The sequence below is a fragment of the Corythoichthys intestinalis genome, chromosome 13 (genome assembly GCF_030265065.1).
Source record: "Corythoichthys intestinalis isolate RoL2023-P3 chromosome 13, ASM3026506v1, whole genome shotgun sequence".
Taxonomy (NCBI): Eukaryota; Metazoa; Chordata; class Actinopteri; order Syngnathiformes; family Syngnathidae; genus Corythoichthys; species Corythoichthys intestinalis.
The window spans coordinates 53430633-53448056 of record NC_080407.1 but is presented as its reverse complement, the minus strand read 5'-3'; the positions used below and the strand labels follow the sequence as shown (position 1 = coordinate 53448056).

Below are 17424 nucleotides of genomic sequence, written 5' to 3'. Positions count from 1 at the left end.
ATTTTTAGATTTGATGAGTGAGCGCGACTGCGCCGACACCAGATGATAAGCTTTGGCTTTCATTTCAACTTGTTTGGTCAGAATGACCCGTCGAGCAAGTTCAGAGTGGAAAAAAAAAGTCGCAATCTATAAAAAGATCATCGCGAGCTTATGCGAATACGACTTGAATCTGCTTTAAATTAGTTTTTTGCCGCATTCCTCTTGGTGAGCTGCTGATGAATACTGAATTTTCCGATGAGTACGTCATACAACTCCTAACAAAAAGTATAGAATCATCAGTCTCGGATGAGCACTCACTCAGATATTTTATCATGTAGAACAAAAATAATCAATTAGTTCAAAAGTGCAACTCTTTAGCATTCAGAAACACTAAAAAACATTGTGGTGGTCAGTAAATGTTCATTTTATAGAGCAAGTGCAGGGAAATATATGTGGAATCGCTCATGGAATCATTAGAAACAAACAAAGAAATAACAATCAAAACACATCTCTAGTATTTAGTAGCGCCACCTCTGGCTTTTATGACAGCTTGCAGTCTCTGAGGCATGGACTTGTTGAGTATTCTTAATCAATTTCGTGCCAACTCTCTTTGATTGCAGTTGCCAGATCATCCTTGCAGGTCTGACCATTTTTTTCAATTTCCACCACAGGTTTTCAATAGGGTTAAGATCTGGGCTATTTGCAGGCCATGACATTGACTGGTTGAGTTTTTCTCCAAGGAATGCTTTAACAGTTTTAGCTCTGTGGCATGATGCATCTCATGCAGCCCTATATCATCAAGCACTGAGGGAATTTTGATGTTTTCTTCAGGCAGTCATCTTTGTAAATCTCACTGGAACAGCACCAAACAAAAGTTCCAGCATCATCATGTCGTTGGGCAACACAGACTTTCAACTCCCTCCACAGATTCTCTATGGGGCTGAGATCTGGAGACTGGCTAGGCCACTCCAGGACCTTGAAATGCTTCTTACGAAGCCACTCCTTTGTTGCCCTGGCTGTGTGTTTGGGATCATTGTCATGCTGAAAGACCCAGCCACGTCTCATTTTCAATGCCCTTGCTAATGGAAGGAGACTTTCACTCAAAATCTCTTGATACATGGCCCCATTAATTCTTTCCTTTAAACAGATCAGTCGTCCTGGTCCCTTTGCAGAAAAACAGCCCAAAAGCATGATGTTTCCACCCCCATGCTTCACAGTGGGTATGGTGTTCTTCGGATGCTATTCAGTATTCTTTCTCCTCCAAACACGAGAACCTGTGTTTCTACGAAAAATTTCTATTTTGGTTTCATCTGACCATAACACATTCTCCCAGTCCTCATCTGGATAATTCAAATGCTCTCTAGCGAACCGCAGACCGGCCTGGACGTGTACTTTCTTCAGCAGGGGGACACGTCTGGTAGTGCAGGATTTGAGTCCCTGGCAGCGCATTGTGTTAATGATAGTAGCCTTTGTTACTGTGGTCCCAGCTCTCTGTAAGTCATTCACTAGGTCCTCCCGTGTGGTTCTGGGATTTTTGCTCACCGTTCTTGTTATTATTTTGACGCCACGGGGTGAGATCTTGCATGGAGCCCCAGATCGAGGGAGATTATCAGTGGTCTTGTTTGTCTTTCATTTTCTAATAATTGCTACCACAGTTGAACAAGCGTCTTACCTATAGCAGATTCAGTCTTCACAGCCTGGTGCAGGTCTACAATTTTGTCTCTGGTGTCTTTCGACAGCTCTTTGGTCTTGGCCATAGTGGAGTTTGGAAAGTGACTGACTGAGATTGTGGACAGGTGTCTTTTATACCGATAATGAGTTAAAACAGGTGCCATTAATACAGGTAACGAGTGGAGCCTCGTTAGAAGAAGTTAGACCTCTTTGACAGCCAGAAATCTTGCTTGTTTGTACGTGACCAAATACTTATTTTTCACTCTAATTTGGAAATAAATTCTTTAAAAATCAAACAATGAGATTTTCGTTTTTTTCCCCCACATTCTGTATCTCATGGTTGAGGTTTACCCATGTTGACAATTACAGGCCTCTTTAATCTTTTCAAGTAGGACAACTTGCACAATTGGTGGTTGACTAAATGTTTATTTGCCCCACTGAACATTTGTTTTAACTGGTAGTCCTCGATTTGATGGGAGGAGGAACTGGTTTGACTCGCTCCTGGTAAGAGGGAAAACAACAGACCAATGGGCAGCGTGGTCTCAAATTTTGACCTGTTTAAACAACAGAAGAATTTTGAACAGGAATTTGCTAAATTATTAGCTTGCTAGCTTCGATATGTCGGTTTTGAATTTGAAAAAAATGCTGTATTATCCAATTCTGAAGGGTTCAGTGAATCCACATGTGGAACTAGTGGGGTTCGGTACCTTCAGCAAGGTTAAGAACCCCTGGGTTAAGGGTTATCTGTTTTTAAGGTTTTGGTGTTGAGGGTTTAAGGTCAGGGATCCGGATAAATTAAGGTTAGGATTAGGATTTTGGTTAAGGTTAGGGTAGAGGCAAGGTTAAATGTTCATGTTTTTAAGGTCAGGATAAGAGTAAGGGGTTGTTGTTTGAGGTTAGGGTAAGGGTTGTATTAGCATTGGTATTTCATAAGAAATACCAAAATCAACAATAGGAGGTCCGCGTGCTACGTCTGAATTCCAGTACAAGTGCTATCTCTCTGCCCTGAAAGAGGACAGTGTTTCACGAAGACGTCAACGCGGCTTTCCCGAGAACCGGCCCCCCATCGGCCCGGTGGTAACAAAGAAACCAAGTCTGATCGGACGCCTTTGCCGCAGAAAACGGTTCTCATTTCGAGGAATTGGGCAGCAAAAGGGGCCGACAAAGACTGCGGCGCACCCGTTAGCATCCTGTCTGCTTTTTCCTCAAAGATTACCTTCCGAGAATTGATTACGCTCCCGCTTTTGGAATTTCACTGCAAAAGCACAAGATGCCCCTCCAGAAAAGCAATGCCGACTCGGTCACTCAAGGATACTCGGAGTACACGTTTCCAGTTAACGGTCACGCTCGACTCATTCAACCATTTGTAACTCATTCAAGCATGCCTTCGTGCACCGTGGCAACAGAGAAGGAATCCCCACCCCCCTCGAGTAGAAGTTATAAATAACCTCGCGCGTCCAGTCTAACCTCCGTTTGTCTGCATTATTGTCAATCTGTCAGCAGCGGGAAAGGAAAGAATCTCAAAATATCGTCTTTTGTGTTTATATTTGTTCGCTTTCCTCGAATTCGAACAAGATACTTCAATCATTTCCTGAATGAGAAACGGCTTTTGTGCATTCCGGCTTCCTTCTCCGAACATTGGGAAAGTGGGTCGCGGAGGCTTATTAATCATCAACCTGGCCACACAGACACAGGGCGAGCCAGCCCAGGCCTGTCGAGGGCAAGAAGAGTATTAAAGTATTGGGTTGCAGCTCCCCCTAATCTGCAGGAGAAATGTTCCTTCATGTGCCTGCTTGTCACTCCTCCCAACCGGCCTCCTTCCTCCCTAGCACTATCTCCAACCTCTGTTCTCTCTTTCTTTGCAGTTCACCTGTTTACTAAATCCAAAAATTCAATTGTTACATGCATCGCGATTCGACACGTGACGATTCGATTACGATTCATAAAGGTTCAAAAAACGAAGACTGGAAAATAAATTTGTGTATGAGACAGGCAGGTACAGAATCATGACCCGGCGGCAAGTTATTTTTTAGAGCAAGAGGAAAAGAGAGATGGTTCGTTGCTCCTTGTCTTTCAGATGTCCCGCAGTAGTTTTCAGGCATTTCAATTGAAAAATGTCCCTAAGACCTGTGTGCGTCTACAGTGCATGACAAAAGTCTTGCCGCTTATCCATTTTGTAGAAACAGTTGCTAATAACCTGACTTTTAATGATTCAATTGGGTTCAGAAATGGCTCATATGAAAGCTAAGACCCTCCCAAATGATGTCGAATGTACAAAAATAGATTTGTTTCACTGAAAAAAGATTGATCATTTAATGAAGACATAAAGGTCAAATTTTGGCAAGACAAAAAATCTGCCATGCTCAAAGCTTGTGGACAAACTACACATCTGCTTTGTGCTGAAATTCTTTGTGTTCTCGGTTGGTTTGCGTCCTTGCCGCCAGAAAGCAAAGCGCCACAAGCCTGTGATGCGAGAACACAGCTAAGAATAAATGGGTGCCACATGCTCAGGAAGTCCTGTTCAATAAGGTCGAGACCCTTGGAACAAAAGGCTTGGTATGAGGCGGGCACGGAATCAAAGGTTGAAGACGTCAAAGAGGGAGAGTGCTCCCGGATTGATGGTTTGCAAGATGTTCTGACATCCCAGACTGATCATCTGCTAGTTTGATGGAGAGCCCACAAGGAGCAGTAGCTCATCCCAGATGCCGAACATATTTGGCTTACCAGGTGGACGGCTGTCGGAAAATGAAGAGGTGTCCATTAAATGGCTTGGATTCAGTGCTTTATTTGTAAATCATACGGTGCCGGAACACAAAGTTCATATGACAGCGCGGGGATGACGAGACGGGCACAGGTCCCGGAACATACGCAGAAAATGGTGCTGAAAACAATACTTGTCACGCTGTAGGACTTAGAAGCCTCAATTTCAGATAATATCAATGGTATAAATGTTTTGACAACAATTTACAATTATCCAGGCTATACTTTGCACAGCACGGGCAATTGCCCACATAACCACACTTGGGACTTACAGTGACGTTGAGTCTGTAAAACATAAAAAAAAAAAAAAAAAAAAATCTGAGATCACAATTAATAACACAAACCCATTCTTTTGCGAGTTTCATCCCCCCGGCTTCTCTGGCCACAAAGTTCCCACCGCTTTGCAAATTGTGGAGCCCAAACCCAAATTTCCCATAAGGGTACTGGTTTGTTGCTGGTCCACCTGGCTGACTGCTGGCGCTGTAGCTGCCCCTCAGTCCGGGTGGCGCTGAACCTGACCAGCTGCTGCCACAGTAGCAGCCTCCTGCCCTAGCTTGGCTGGCTGTCCATGAACCTGGCTAGCTGCTGCGGCGCAAGCCTCCTAATGTTAGCATGCCTCCACTGTTAGCATGATCGCCGCAGCTGCCTCTATCGTTGGTTGCCGCTTTTCTGACTCGTTTTGAACCTTCTTTTTGAAAAAAGACGCATGTTGAAATAGTTTGATTTTTTTTTTTCTATATCAGGGGCATGATTTGTTGGTTCAGCTTTTCAGTGCATCAACAAATCTCCGACTCTTTCAAATGACGTTCAATTTTCATAAACAACATGCAATTTTTGGGATTTGTTCTGTAAATGAATCTATGCATATTATTACTTTATTTTATACTGTAATGTCCGTAACTATGCACGGTCCCTTTAACACTGGAAATCCCGTTTGTTTTTGTTTTTTTGGCTATTAAGAAATACCAGAAAAACGTCAAATGACCCCGATACTAATCTGACTACTGGGGTTTGTCAACCAATAGACCACTCAGAGAAGCATTCAAGCAGGACACCCCACTACACACTCCTGTTGAGTCACTGCCTAGGTGTGAAGGTGGCGGGGGTTATTCTGGATAGCTGCAATTAGCATCTTGAACATGAAAGACTTGTAGTTCTTAAAAGATAAATGTTAGTACAAGTTATAGACATTTTATATTAAAACCCCTCTTAATGTTTTCGTTTTAATAAAATTAGTAAAATTTTCAAACCAAAAACGAACTAGTAGCTCGCCATTGTTGATGTCAATAATTACACAATGCTCATGGTGCTGAAACCCATAAAATCAGTCGCACCCAAGCGCCAGCAGAGGGTGACAAAACACCAAAATCCACAAGTAACAAATGGACATGACACTGTGCTGTCATTTTAATGTTTGAGCGGGGCATGTGCGTTAAATGTGTCAAATATTTTAACGTGATTAATTTAAAAAATTAATTACCGCCCGTTAACGCGATAATTTTGACAGCCCTATATATTAAATTATATTATATTATTATTATTATTTTATTTACTTTTGTTCCGTGAAGAATTCAGAATGGGTTATTTGATTGTGGCTTTCTGAAAAACAATAAATTTTTAGATTTAGACACTCCTGCAATCGTCACACTTTTTCTGTTACAAACTGACCCGGCCCCTCATCAGAGAAGGAAAACGTTATGTGGCCCTCACAGGAAAAAGTTTGGGGACCCCTGCTTTAACAGAATGTTAATGCCATCTTGTTGACTTATTGTTATAATAAACAAATACAGCACTTATGTACAGTATGTTGAATGTATATATCCGTCTTGTGTCTTATCTTTCCATTCCAACAATAATTTACAGAAAAATATGGCATATTTTACAGATGGTTTGAATTGCGATTAATTACGATTAAATAATTTTTAAGCTGTGATTAACTCGATTAAAAATTTTAATCGTTTGACAGCCCTAATTACAATACAATTTTTTAAAAACGTTTTTGTATTATTATTTTTTTAAATACGAGAGGTGCCGGATCTTCCCAAATAAGTCCCGGAACACAGGGAGGCCAAAATCAAGAGGTGCCGGATCTTGCACAAATTAACCCCAACTCAATACTTAGACTTGATAACGTGTGAATGTTTTCCGTCTGAGACCAAATGTCGGACAGTAGAGCTGTCTTAAGGCCAACGATAACCGCGTTAATCCCTGTTGTGGTTTGTTAAGGCTTCTGCAGACGTACAACCTCCCGCGCTGGAATCAGATCGAGACCCAGCGGCTCACAAGAGAATGAAAAGCTCATTTGTTAGCTCAAAAACAAATGCTCTGCCAATTTCCCCCTTTTCCCTCACGGGCAAGGAGGCAATTTTCTGCTCTCCGATTCCGAGGAACGTAAAGCCCAGACCGACACGCTCAGCTAAGCGAGACCGTAGACTGCACAAACATGCGGGGGAGTACGCGACCACCGCCGCTAGGAGGCAACCGCACAGGACGGGACTCTGACCTGTCTGAAAATACGGATCACGACGCTATGCTAACAACAACGCCTCAGTGAGCTCACTTGGGATTCATCGCTTTCTGCTTTTAAGGGCCTTTCAGAAAGATTCATTGCAGGAGGGACGTAAATGCTAACATGGGAGTAAGACGAAAACCAGAGGAGAGCAGACCGAGGATCAGTCAGGAATGCGGCCACATCAAAGCGCCCAGAAAAACGACAACAAATCCACTCATCTTGTTGCCCCAAGCATTTTATGACAATTTGTTTACCAACTGTTGTGAAACAAATGACTCTACTATTATCTTTTTGATCACGCAAACACTTGTTCCCACTTTCTTTCAGGTGACTGAGAACATCATCTCCAAACAAACCTTTATGGGTAAAACACACACAGATGCACTTGTACGCGTTTTAAGACATCTTTCTGAGCGGCGTGTTGTTTCTCTTCGTCTTTTCAGTGGCCAGAACCATGCCTCGGTCTTTCAACAATACAGGCTCCAAGTTCCTGAGCTCGGTGGCGCAAAGGCCCTCGGCCCACTTGACCCTGCGGGACACCAGTTCGCAAGGTGAGGACTCGCGGGAAGGAAGCGACGCTCGTTCGCGAAACCCGGCTCCATCTTCCATCCCGTTTCCCCAAGCAGGCTACCCTCAGCTGCACCAGTCGTGCCGTCACGTGGTGCGTTCGTGGGCCAACAGGAGCTTGGGTGCGCACCTGCACAACATGACCTTAAGCAACGGCAGGCTGCGGGTTCCTCAAGATGGCCGCTACTACCTGTACTCGCAGGTGGGTAACCTTAAAGGTAACCACGGACGGAAAGAAAAACCCCTCTTAATGTTTTCAAAAAATTAGTTTAACTAGTAGGTCACCATTGTTGTTGACGACGCAATCCAAACGAAAAAACAAGGCAATGATGCAACTAGCAACGAAGGGATATACGTACAAACTGTCAAATGGCAGCAAGTCATGGGGGATGGTGTGGCTCAGTGGTGGAGTAGTTGTCCCCCAACCCAGAGGTTGTGGGTTCGATTCTCCACCCTGATGAACTCGCCTAAGTATCCTTGAGCAAGATACTGAACCCCACATTGCTCCTGGTGCTGTGTCACCAGTAGGTAGATGGCAATGTAGTGTAAAGTACCTTGAGAGGTAGAAAAGCGCTATACAAGTATAACACCAAGTCAATATCTTGGCAAGCCACCTAGGATCGGTTTAAAGACACTGCTGATGAGATGGATTCAGGTACGATGTCAGGAACTCATCAGACACCTCTGTGTTAAAACAATCTGACCAGCAGCAGAATGTGACAAAAACATGCCAGTCGTCATACTAGCTTCACTTGCTAGCTAGCACAGCTATTCTCCGAGTCCAGGCTAACCGTGTCGTCACCCTCAGTGTGCATTGCGCGCGTAAAACATGGCGCCCTCCGTAGGTCAAAACATGTACCGTAATTTTTGGACTATGAAACGCTACTTTTTTCACTAATTTTGAATCCCGCAGTTTATTATCCAGTGCTGCTTATTTGTTGATTTATTTGGGTTAATAGGTTACACTTTACTTCACAGCAGTGTCATAAAACTGCCATAAGACCGTCATAATTATGACATGACACTATCATGGGCATTACTGAATGCACATGACATTTGACTCCATTTAGGTCCAGCTTGGATCATTTACATCCATTCAAAAGTGAGATAATTTGGCGGATTATACAAAATGAAATCTGTCATAAGCATTTATTAATGCTCATGGCAGTATCATATCATAATTATGATGGTCTTATGACAGTATTATGGTGCCACTGTAAAATATAGTCTTTCTAAATACCAAAACTAGCAATAAATGAAACAACTGGAACAGTAACTGAAGAAATAATTAGCACAGAACATGAATTTTGGGCAGCAATGCATACTAGGAGGCATGTTGGACGACAACAGTGTTGACAGCAGGTGGCTGCAGAGGTTGACTGTCTCCCCAAATAGAGCAATGATGGTCAAATGAAGCAATAAAGCTTTTCCGTCAATTGGTTCAAAGCTTCATGGTGGTTCATTTAGTCTTATGACAGTTGTATGGCGCCACTGTCAAATAAAATATTACAAAATACCATAACTAGCAATTTATGAAGCAACTGGAACACGAAATAATTAGCACAGAACATGAATTTTGGTTATTTACATCTGCAGCCCTGCAATGCATGCTAGGAGGCATGTTGGACGACAACAGTGTTGACAGCAGGTGGCAGCAAAGGTTGACTGCCTCCCTCAAAGGAGCAGTGATAGCCAAATGAAGCAATGAATAGTGGTTCATTTGGTCTTATGACAGTCTTATGATGCCACTGTCAAATAAAGTGTTACTAAATACCATAACTAGCAATTTAATGAAACAACTAGAACAGTAACTGAAGAAATAATTGGCACAGAACATGAATTTTGATTTGTTATTTACATCTGTAGCCCTGCAATCCATGCTAGGAGGCATGTTGTACGACAACAGTGTTGACAGCAGGTGGCAGCATAGGTTGACTGTCTCAACCAAGAGAACAGTGATAGCCAACTTGAAGCAATGAAGCTTTTCAGCCAATTGGTTCAAAGCTTCATGGTGGTTCATTTGGTCTTATGAGTCTTATGATGCCGCTGTCGAATACAATGTTACTAAATACCATAACTAGCAATTTAATGAAGCAACTAGAACAGTAACTGAAGAAATAATTAGCACAGAACATGAATTTTGTTTGTTATTTACATCTATAGCGCTGCAATGCATACTATGAGGCATGCTGGATGACAACAGTGTTGATAGCAGGTGGCAGTAGAGGTTGACTGTCTCACCCAAGGGAGCAGTGATGGCCAAATGAAGCTTCTTGAAGCAATGAAGCTTTGCAGCCAATTGGTTCAAAGCTTCATGGTGGTTCATTTGGTCTTATGACAGTCTTATGATGCTGCTGTCAAACAAAGTGTTACTAACTACCCATACTAGCAATGAACTGGAACAGTAACTGAAGAAATTATCTATAGCGCTGCAATGCATACTAGAAGGCATGTTGGACGACAACAGTGTTGACAGCAGGTGGCAACAGAGGTCGACTGACTCCCCAAATAGAGCAATGATGGCCAAATGAAGCAATGAAGCTTTTCACTCAATTGGTTCAAAGCTTCATGGTGGTTTATTTAGTCTTATGACAGTCTTATGGCGCCACTGTCAAATAAAGTGTTACTAAATACCATAACTAGCAATGAATGAAACAACTGGAACAGTAACTGAAGAAATAATTAGCACAGAACATGAATTTTGTTTATTTACATCTATAGCGCTGCAATGCATACTAGGAGGCATGTTGGACGACAACAGTGTTGACAGCAGGTGGCAGCAAAGGTTAACTGCAGTGATGGCCAAATGAAGCTTCTTGAAGCAATGAAGCTTCATGGTGGTTCATTTGGCCTTATGAACAATTGCGGCTTATTAGAGCCTACAAGTCTTTAAGTGTCCTTTCTGCCGCCAAGTGAACCCATTTTTCCGTTGCAGGTATACTTCCGTTACCCGTCGCCCGCCACCGGCGAAGCGGACCAGCGCAGCGTCAGCCACCAGCTTGTGCAGTGCGTCTACAAGAAAACGTCATACCCGAGCCCTATACAGGTACGCCAACCGACTACGCTCGGCCTTACGGACTTTTCTGACAACTGTTTTATCCGTTTATCAGCTTCTGAAGGGTGTGGGCACCAAATGCTGGGCACCTGACGCAGAGTACGCCCTCCACTCTGTCTACCAAGGGGGACTCTTTGAGCTGCGGGCCGGCGACGAACTCTTCGTCTCCGTATCGTCGCCGACGATGCTCAACGCCGACGATACCTCCAGCTACTTCGGTGCTTTCAGACTGGACCTCTAAGCCCACGGAACTGTACTCTAACCGGAGGTCGAGGAAGGAATCGCCATACCACTCCAAAAGCGGGGGAAAGGCGGGACAAAGTCCCAAAAATCTTCTTTGAGCCAAAGAAAACCACTAGGGGAGGGGGGGACAAAAGACACCAGGCTGCTGACAGACATGTTTTGATCCTCCGGGAAGGATTTTTTTTGTTTTTTTGCTGCTTGTCTTGCGAGGGAAACCTTAGATTTGGACTCCAGACCGAAGAATGTACAGACAATAAAACGTTGAAGGAATGCGGAGCAGAAATCACCCGTGCCAGGACGATTGTGTACATACGAATCAGTGAAGGGCGCTGATTGGAAAAATCACCCATGTGTACTTTTACGCTTTAAAGCCACTTTGCGGTTCTCACGGAGAGCTTTCTAAGGGAGGACAGCGTGGAGGAGGAGGACGGCAGAGCAGACTGAGCCAGATGACGAAGGGAAAGAAAAAAAAAAACTAGGTCGTGGCTCGCGAGCAGCCCGACCAGTTTCGCCTCGTTTTTCTCTTTCACGTGTAAATAATACAAGAACAAAAACAATCTGGTCTTTCCCGCGTAACCTGCACAGCCGCCGCCAAATGGAATATTTGCACAAGTTGCGCACCAGTTTACATTTTATACACAAATCAAATCTGTGGACAATGTGCAGTACTCAATAAAGCAAAACATGTTTTCAAAAGAAGCCGCGTGGAGCTTTTACGGATGAGAACGCCACGAGTTGATTCTGCGCAAAAAAAAAAACAACCTGCGCTGTCGCATTTGAAGTGGACGTTTAAATGTACCATTAGGTAAACACATGCAAACACTTTAGCTTCGAGCAAAACCATCTGCTGCGCAGCCAAACTGTTTGTCCAGCAAATTATAGGAAAGCGAAGCGAGGACGAGGACGTTGGCAGTCGCAACGCCTCCGACGCATGCGCGTGCACTGATTTGGCCACGCCATTTGACCAGAAATTTGAGCAAACGCAGGAGGGCCAAGACCACGGCTTGACAAGTTGTTCAATATTTGGGAAACCCAAAATCGGATTATTAACTCAATTGACCGTCTAATCCATTTGAAGTTGGCCTCCCAGTTCAAATGGATTAGACATCTACTAGTGATACTCATTTAAAGAATTTTAAATTTGACTAGAAATTGGAGAAATTACGATGGGGCTTTGCTGTGAGGAGATACGGATCTAATATCAGGTCAATTCCTGTTGATTTGGGGACATTTGGGAGACATGTCCTATTGATATCAGGTCAGTTCTTGTTGATTTGGGGACATTTGGGGGACATGTCCCATGAATATCAGGTCACTTGTTGATTTTGGGGACTTTTTGGGGACATGTCCCATGGATATCAGGTCACTTCCTTTTGATTTGCGGACATGTCCAATTGACATCAGGTCAGTTCCTGTCGATTTGAGGACATGTCCTATGGATATCAGGTCACTTGTTGATTTGGGGACATGTCCTATTGACATCAGGTCACTTCCTGTTGATTTGAGGACATTTTGGGGACATGTCCAATTGACATCAGGTTAACCTGTGGATTTGAGGACATGTCCTATGGATATCAGGTCACTTGTTGATTTGAGGACATGTCCTATTGATATCAGGTCACTTTCTGTTGATTTGAGGACATTTTGGGGACATGTCCAATTGATATCAGGTCAATTCCTGTTGATTTGGGGACTTGTCCAATTGATATCAGGTCATTTCCTGTTGATTTGGGGACATTTTGGGGACATGTCGCAAGGGTATGAGGTCACGTGTTGATTTTGGGGACATGTTTTATTGATATCAGGTCACTTCCTTTTGATTTGGGGACATTTGGGGGACATGTCCTATTGACATCAGGTCAGTTCCTGTCGATTTGAGGACACGTCCTATGGATATCAGGTCACTTGTTGATTTGGGGACATGTCCTGTTGATATCAGGTCACTTCCTGTTGATTTGAGGACATTTTGGGGACATGTGCAGTTGATATCCGGTCAATTCCTGTTGATTTGGGGACATGTACAATTCATATCAGGTCAATTCCTGTTGATTTGGGGACATTTGGGGGACACGTCCTATTGATATCAGGTCACTTCCTGTTGATTTGAGGACATTTTGGGGACATGTCCAATTGACATCAGGTTAACCTGTGGATTTGAGGACATGTCCTATGGATATCAGGTCACTTGTTGATTTGAGGACATGTCCTATTGATATCAGGTCACTTTCTGTTGATTTGAGGACATTTTGGGGACATGTCCAATTGATATCAGGTCAATTCCTGTTGATTTGGGGACTTGTCCAATTGATATCAGGTCATTTCCTGTTGATTTGGGGACATTTTGGGGACATGTCCCATGGATATCAGGTCACTTGTTGATTTTGGGGACATTTTGGGGACATGTCCCATGGATATCAGGTCACTTGTTGATTTTGGGGACATGTTTTATTGATATCGGGTCACTTCCTTTTGATTTGGGGACATGTCCTATTGACATCAGGTCAGTTCCTGTCGATTTGAGGACACGTCCTATGGATATCAGGTCACTTGTTGATTTGGGGACATGTGCAGTTGATATCCAGTCAATTCCTGTTGATTTGGGGACATGTCCAATATATATCAGGTCAATTCCTGTTGATTTGGGAACATGTCCAACTGATATAAGGTCATTTTCTTTTGATTTGGGGACACAGGTTTTTGGCCATTGATAATGAATGGGAAATTTGGACGTACATGGCTGTCAATGGAATGGACGTCCATGACTGTCAATGGCATCGACTTACCGGTATTTGGGCGCCAGTTGAATGTCAATGGGCTGTCATGTTAAATGGTCAAAAATCAGAAGGACCTATGTTTTACTTACATTGAAAATTAATGGGAAATTTGGACATACATGGCTGTCAATGGTATCCCATTAGAAATGAATGGGTCAGTTTTTAGCAAATTCTGTACACAACTTTTATTCCTCTTACAGTCCTGGAATTTTCGATGTGTAAATTATGTCATTTGATCGAAAATTGGAGGACAAGTAGCGTTTTGAAATGTTATTTTTTCCAAAAACCCGAGTTTACAGGCGAACGAAAAATTTTGGGAGGTCGTTCAAAAATTCCCCACATCTCGCAAACGGTTTGTGTTGTGTGGTGCGTCGTAGAAACGCCATATATGGACCTTGTCTTACAAAGCCCCATCAAAAATATGGCGTCGCTCCGACTGCGTGTTTGAAAACAGACGGTCCGACATCATCGATTAGACTGAAAACCGCTGGAGCAGTTTGCTCCAAATGTGTTTCCCATTTTTTGCCAGATCTTCTGCTGGCTTCCTTTGTTCATGTTTGCAAGAGGATTTTCGATTTGGTCCAACACTCACGCGAGGGTTTTTCTTTCAACAACTTCTTGACAAATGTCGGATGATGGGTTCATTTGAAAACCTCTTCCGCTATTAACTCCTGGACTGGCATTAAATAAATTGGATGTGATGAAAATAACACAGTCATAGACTCCACCATCAGTTGACAAGGGGGGCTGACACAGGCAAAATGTTGAGTTGCGTTCTAACGCCGGATTTAGGTGGAAATAAGACGAAGGTGTTTGACTGCATACAAGCAGGCAGGAGTGTCTCGAGTGATTTGGTCGAGGATTCAAGGTAAATATTATATTTTTTTGCAACGTGCATGCACTTTGAAACATCGTGAAAAAAAAAAAGGATATAATTAGTGTAACTTTGGCTTGAAATATTTACGTAAAATGAACAATAACTGCCTGTTTTTTGCTTTTAACCAAAAATCTAGACTGTTTTGCGTTTATGTCTATAGAAATTCAGTGATTTAAGCATTTATCAACAATTATTTTCAACATGTTGGATTACACAATACCTTAACTTTGTCTTGAAATATTTCTGTTAAATGAACGATAACTGCCGTTTTTATGCTTTTAACCAAGAATCTAGACTGTTCTACATTCATACTCATAGAAATTCCGCGATTTAAGCATTTATTTACAAGAATTTTCAACTTAAAAAGCTCTTTGTGAATGCTCCCATGTTGGATTTTGGTGGTTTTAGTGAACGCAGACACTTTTTTCATCTGTGTGATTTTGACAAAGATCAGATCACATTTGATGGTGATTTTATGCAGAATTGTGAGAAAACGGTTCAGATAATTTTTCATCCCACTGTATCTCTCCACAATAGCAGAATTCAACGTAAAGAAGTTGTGATGGCATACAGAAAAAATGCAAATTTTGCTATTTTTGAGTCAAATTAAGATTATTCTGAATATTTTCCTCAAGTTTTAAGTTTCTGATGTTAAAATTGAGTGATTTTAATAGTTGGAAAAAAAAAAAGTTATTTTGAGTGACAGTGAGAACCAGATGTGATATTTGGCATGTGGCAAAATGGAATTTGCCATGTGGCATTTTTTGTTTGCCATGTGGCAAAATGGATTTTGACATGTGGCTTTTTTTTTGGTAAGTGGCAAAATGGATTTTGATTTGTGGCATTTTTGGGGGGGTACGTGGCATTTTTTTGGGGTACATGGCAGTTTTGCAGGCCATTCACGTCCATGCCATTGACAGTTATGCACGTCCAAATTTTCCATTCATTTAAAATGGCAGAAAAACGTGTGTGGCTGTGATTTTTGACCATGCACTTTACATTACAGGGCATTGACATTCAACTGGCACCCAACTCAGGCTTTGCCATTAACGGCTATGCACGTCCAAATTTTCCATTCATTTTAAATGGCAGAAAAACGTGTGGCTGTTATTTTTGGCCATCCACTTACCATCATAGCGCATTGACATTCAACTGGCACCCAAGTCAGGTTATGCCATTGAAGGCTATGCACGCATGCAAAAAAAAAAAGAAAAATGCCACATGGAAAAATCAATTTTGCCACATGGCAAAATCAATTTTGCAATATAGCAAAAAAAAGCTTTTTAAGCAAAAAAAAAAAATGCAACATGGCAAAATCAATTTTGCCACATGGCAAAAAAAATGGCACATAGCAACAAAAAAAAAAAAAAAAAACCAATACCAAAAGTGATATTTGCTATGTGGCAAAATTTATTTTGCCATGTGACATTGCCATGTGGCATTTTTTCTTTGCCAAATTGCAAAACGGATTTTGACATGTGGCATTTTTTTTGGTATGTGGCAAAATAGATTTTGGTTTGTGGCATTTTTGGGGGTGTATGTGACATTTTTTGGGGGTATATGGCAGTTTCACAGGCCATGCACGTCCATGCTGATGACAGCTATGGACAACTGACACCCAAGTCAGGTTATGCCATCAACAGCTATGCACGCATGCAAAAAAAAAAAAAAAAAATACCAATACCAAAAGTGGTATTTGCCATGTGGCAAAATTGTTTTTGCCATGTGGCAAAATAGATTTTGGTTTGTGGCATGTTTTGGGGGGTATGTGACATTTTTGGGGGCTATATGGCAGTTTTACAGGCCATGCACGTCCATGCCAATGACAGCTATGGACAACTGACACCCAAGTCAGGTTATGCCATCGACAGCTATGCATGCATGCATGCAAAAAAAAAAAAAAAATGCCACATGGCAAAACCAATTTTTCCACATGACAAAAAAAATGCCACATAGCAAAAAAAAAAAAAAAAAAAAAAAAAAAACAATACCAAACGTGGTGTTTGCTACGAGGCAAAATTGTTTTTGCCATGTGGGTGGCATTTTTTTTTTTTTTTGTGCTTAAGTGGCATTTTTTTGCCATGTGGCAAAATTGATTTTGCCATGTGGCATTTTTTTTTTGGTATGTGGCAAAATAGATTTTGGTTTGTGGCATTTTTGGGGGGTAAATGGCAGTTTTGCAGGCCATGCACGTCCATGCCATTGACAGCAATGCACAACTGACACCCAAGTCAGGTTATGCCATTGACGGCTATGCACACAAGCAAAAAATAATAATAATAATTTTTGGTTATTATCTCGGCATTTGATGATTTTTGTGCATCTAGCATATAATTTGAGAATTTTTTTAGTCATTTTAAGTTTTGTTATACTTGTGTGAAAAAATAATCAGGATTTTATTAGGGAACGACTTTAAAAAAAATTTATGTTGCTGCTCACGGAGATTTATATATGCCTAAAGGAGGTGCCTATTTTGGTTTTGGTTGCTAGCGGCTTTGGTTTTGAAAATATTTGAAGTTTTTGAAAATAGGCCCCTTACAGATCGGCCCCGTGTCCCGTCAACTGATAGTGAAGTCTATGACCTATCTTAGGGGCTGGTTAACAAAAGCGAGGTATCCTAGCAAGCCTCCAGACTGTGAGTTTGACACCCATCTTTTCCCGAGTCGGCGTACAGAAATTGCGGTGGCTGCCGTTGGCCGAAACCCAACTTTTACGTCCGTTAAAGAGGAATGTTCTGCTGTTCTTTACGGAGTCGTTAAAACGCCGCGTCGGTACATAGAGATGATCAATAAGCGGCGCTCAAGCTTAGATGTGGGATTAGATGAAGGCCAGAATGTGAGCGCTCATTCATTCATTCATTGTTTGACATTTGGAAGGACATGTGAAGCTTTGTTGTTTGGACAAAGATCTCCAAAGTTCGAAAATGAGATGTGATTTACTTGCATTTGCATGACATGCGCTCTAAATGTCAACATGCGACACTCGC

The 17424-nt window shown here is 42.1% G+C and overlaps 1 protein-coding gene across 3 annotated transcripts in view; it reads left to right on the top strand.

Annotated features, from left to right (window-relative positions):
- Positions 1-16386, top strand: part of LOC130928857 (tumor necrosis factor ligand superfamily member 10-like) — a 31398-nt gene extending 15012 nt beyond the window's left edge. Inside the window, exons 4-9 of one of the 3 annotated variants that reach the window (XM_057855639.1) lie at positions 7250-7286; positions 7366-7473; positions 7546-7691; positions 10425-10535; positions 10600-12874; positions 13102-16386. In XM_057855639.1, the coding sequence (XP_057711622.1) occupies positions 7250-7286; positions 7366-7473; positions 7546-7691; positions 10425-10535; positions 10600-10785 (588 nt within the window). In that variant the 3' untranslated portion in view covers positions 10786-12874; positions 13102-16386. Of the gene's footprint in view, positions 1-7249; positions 7287-7365; positions 7692-10424; positions 10536-10599; positions 12875-13101 lie in introns of all 3 variants that reach the window. The other 2 variants (XM_057855640.1, XM_057855638.1) reach the window with 2 other exon arrangements.
- Positions 16387-17424: the final 1038 nt, after the last annotated feature.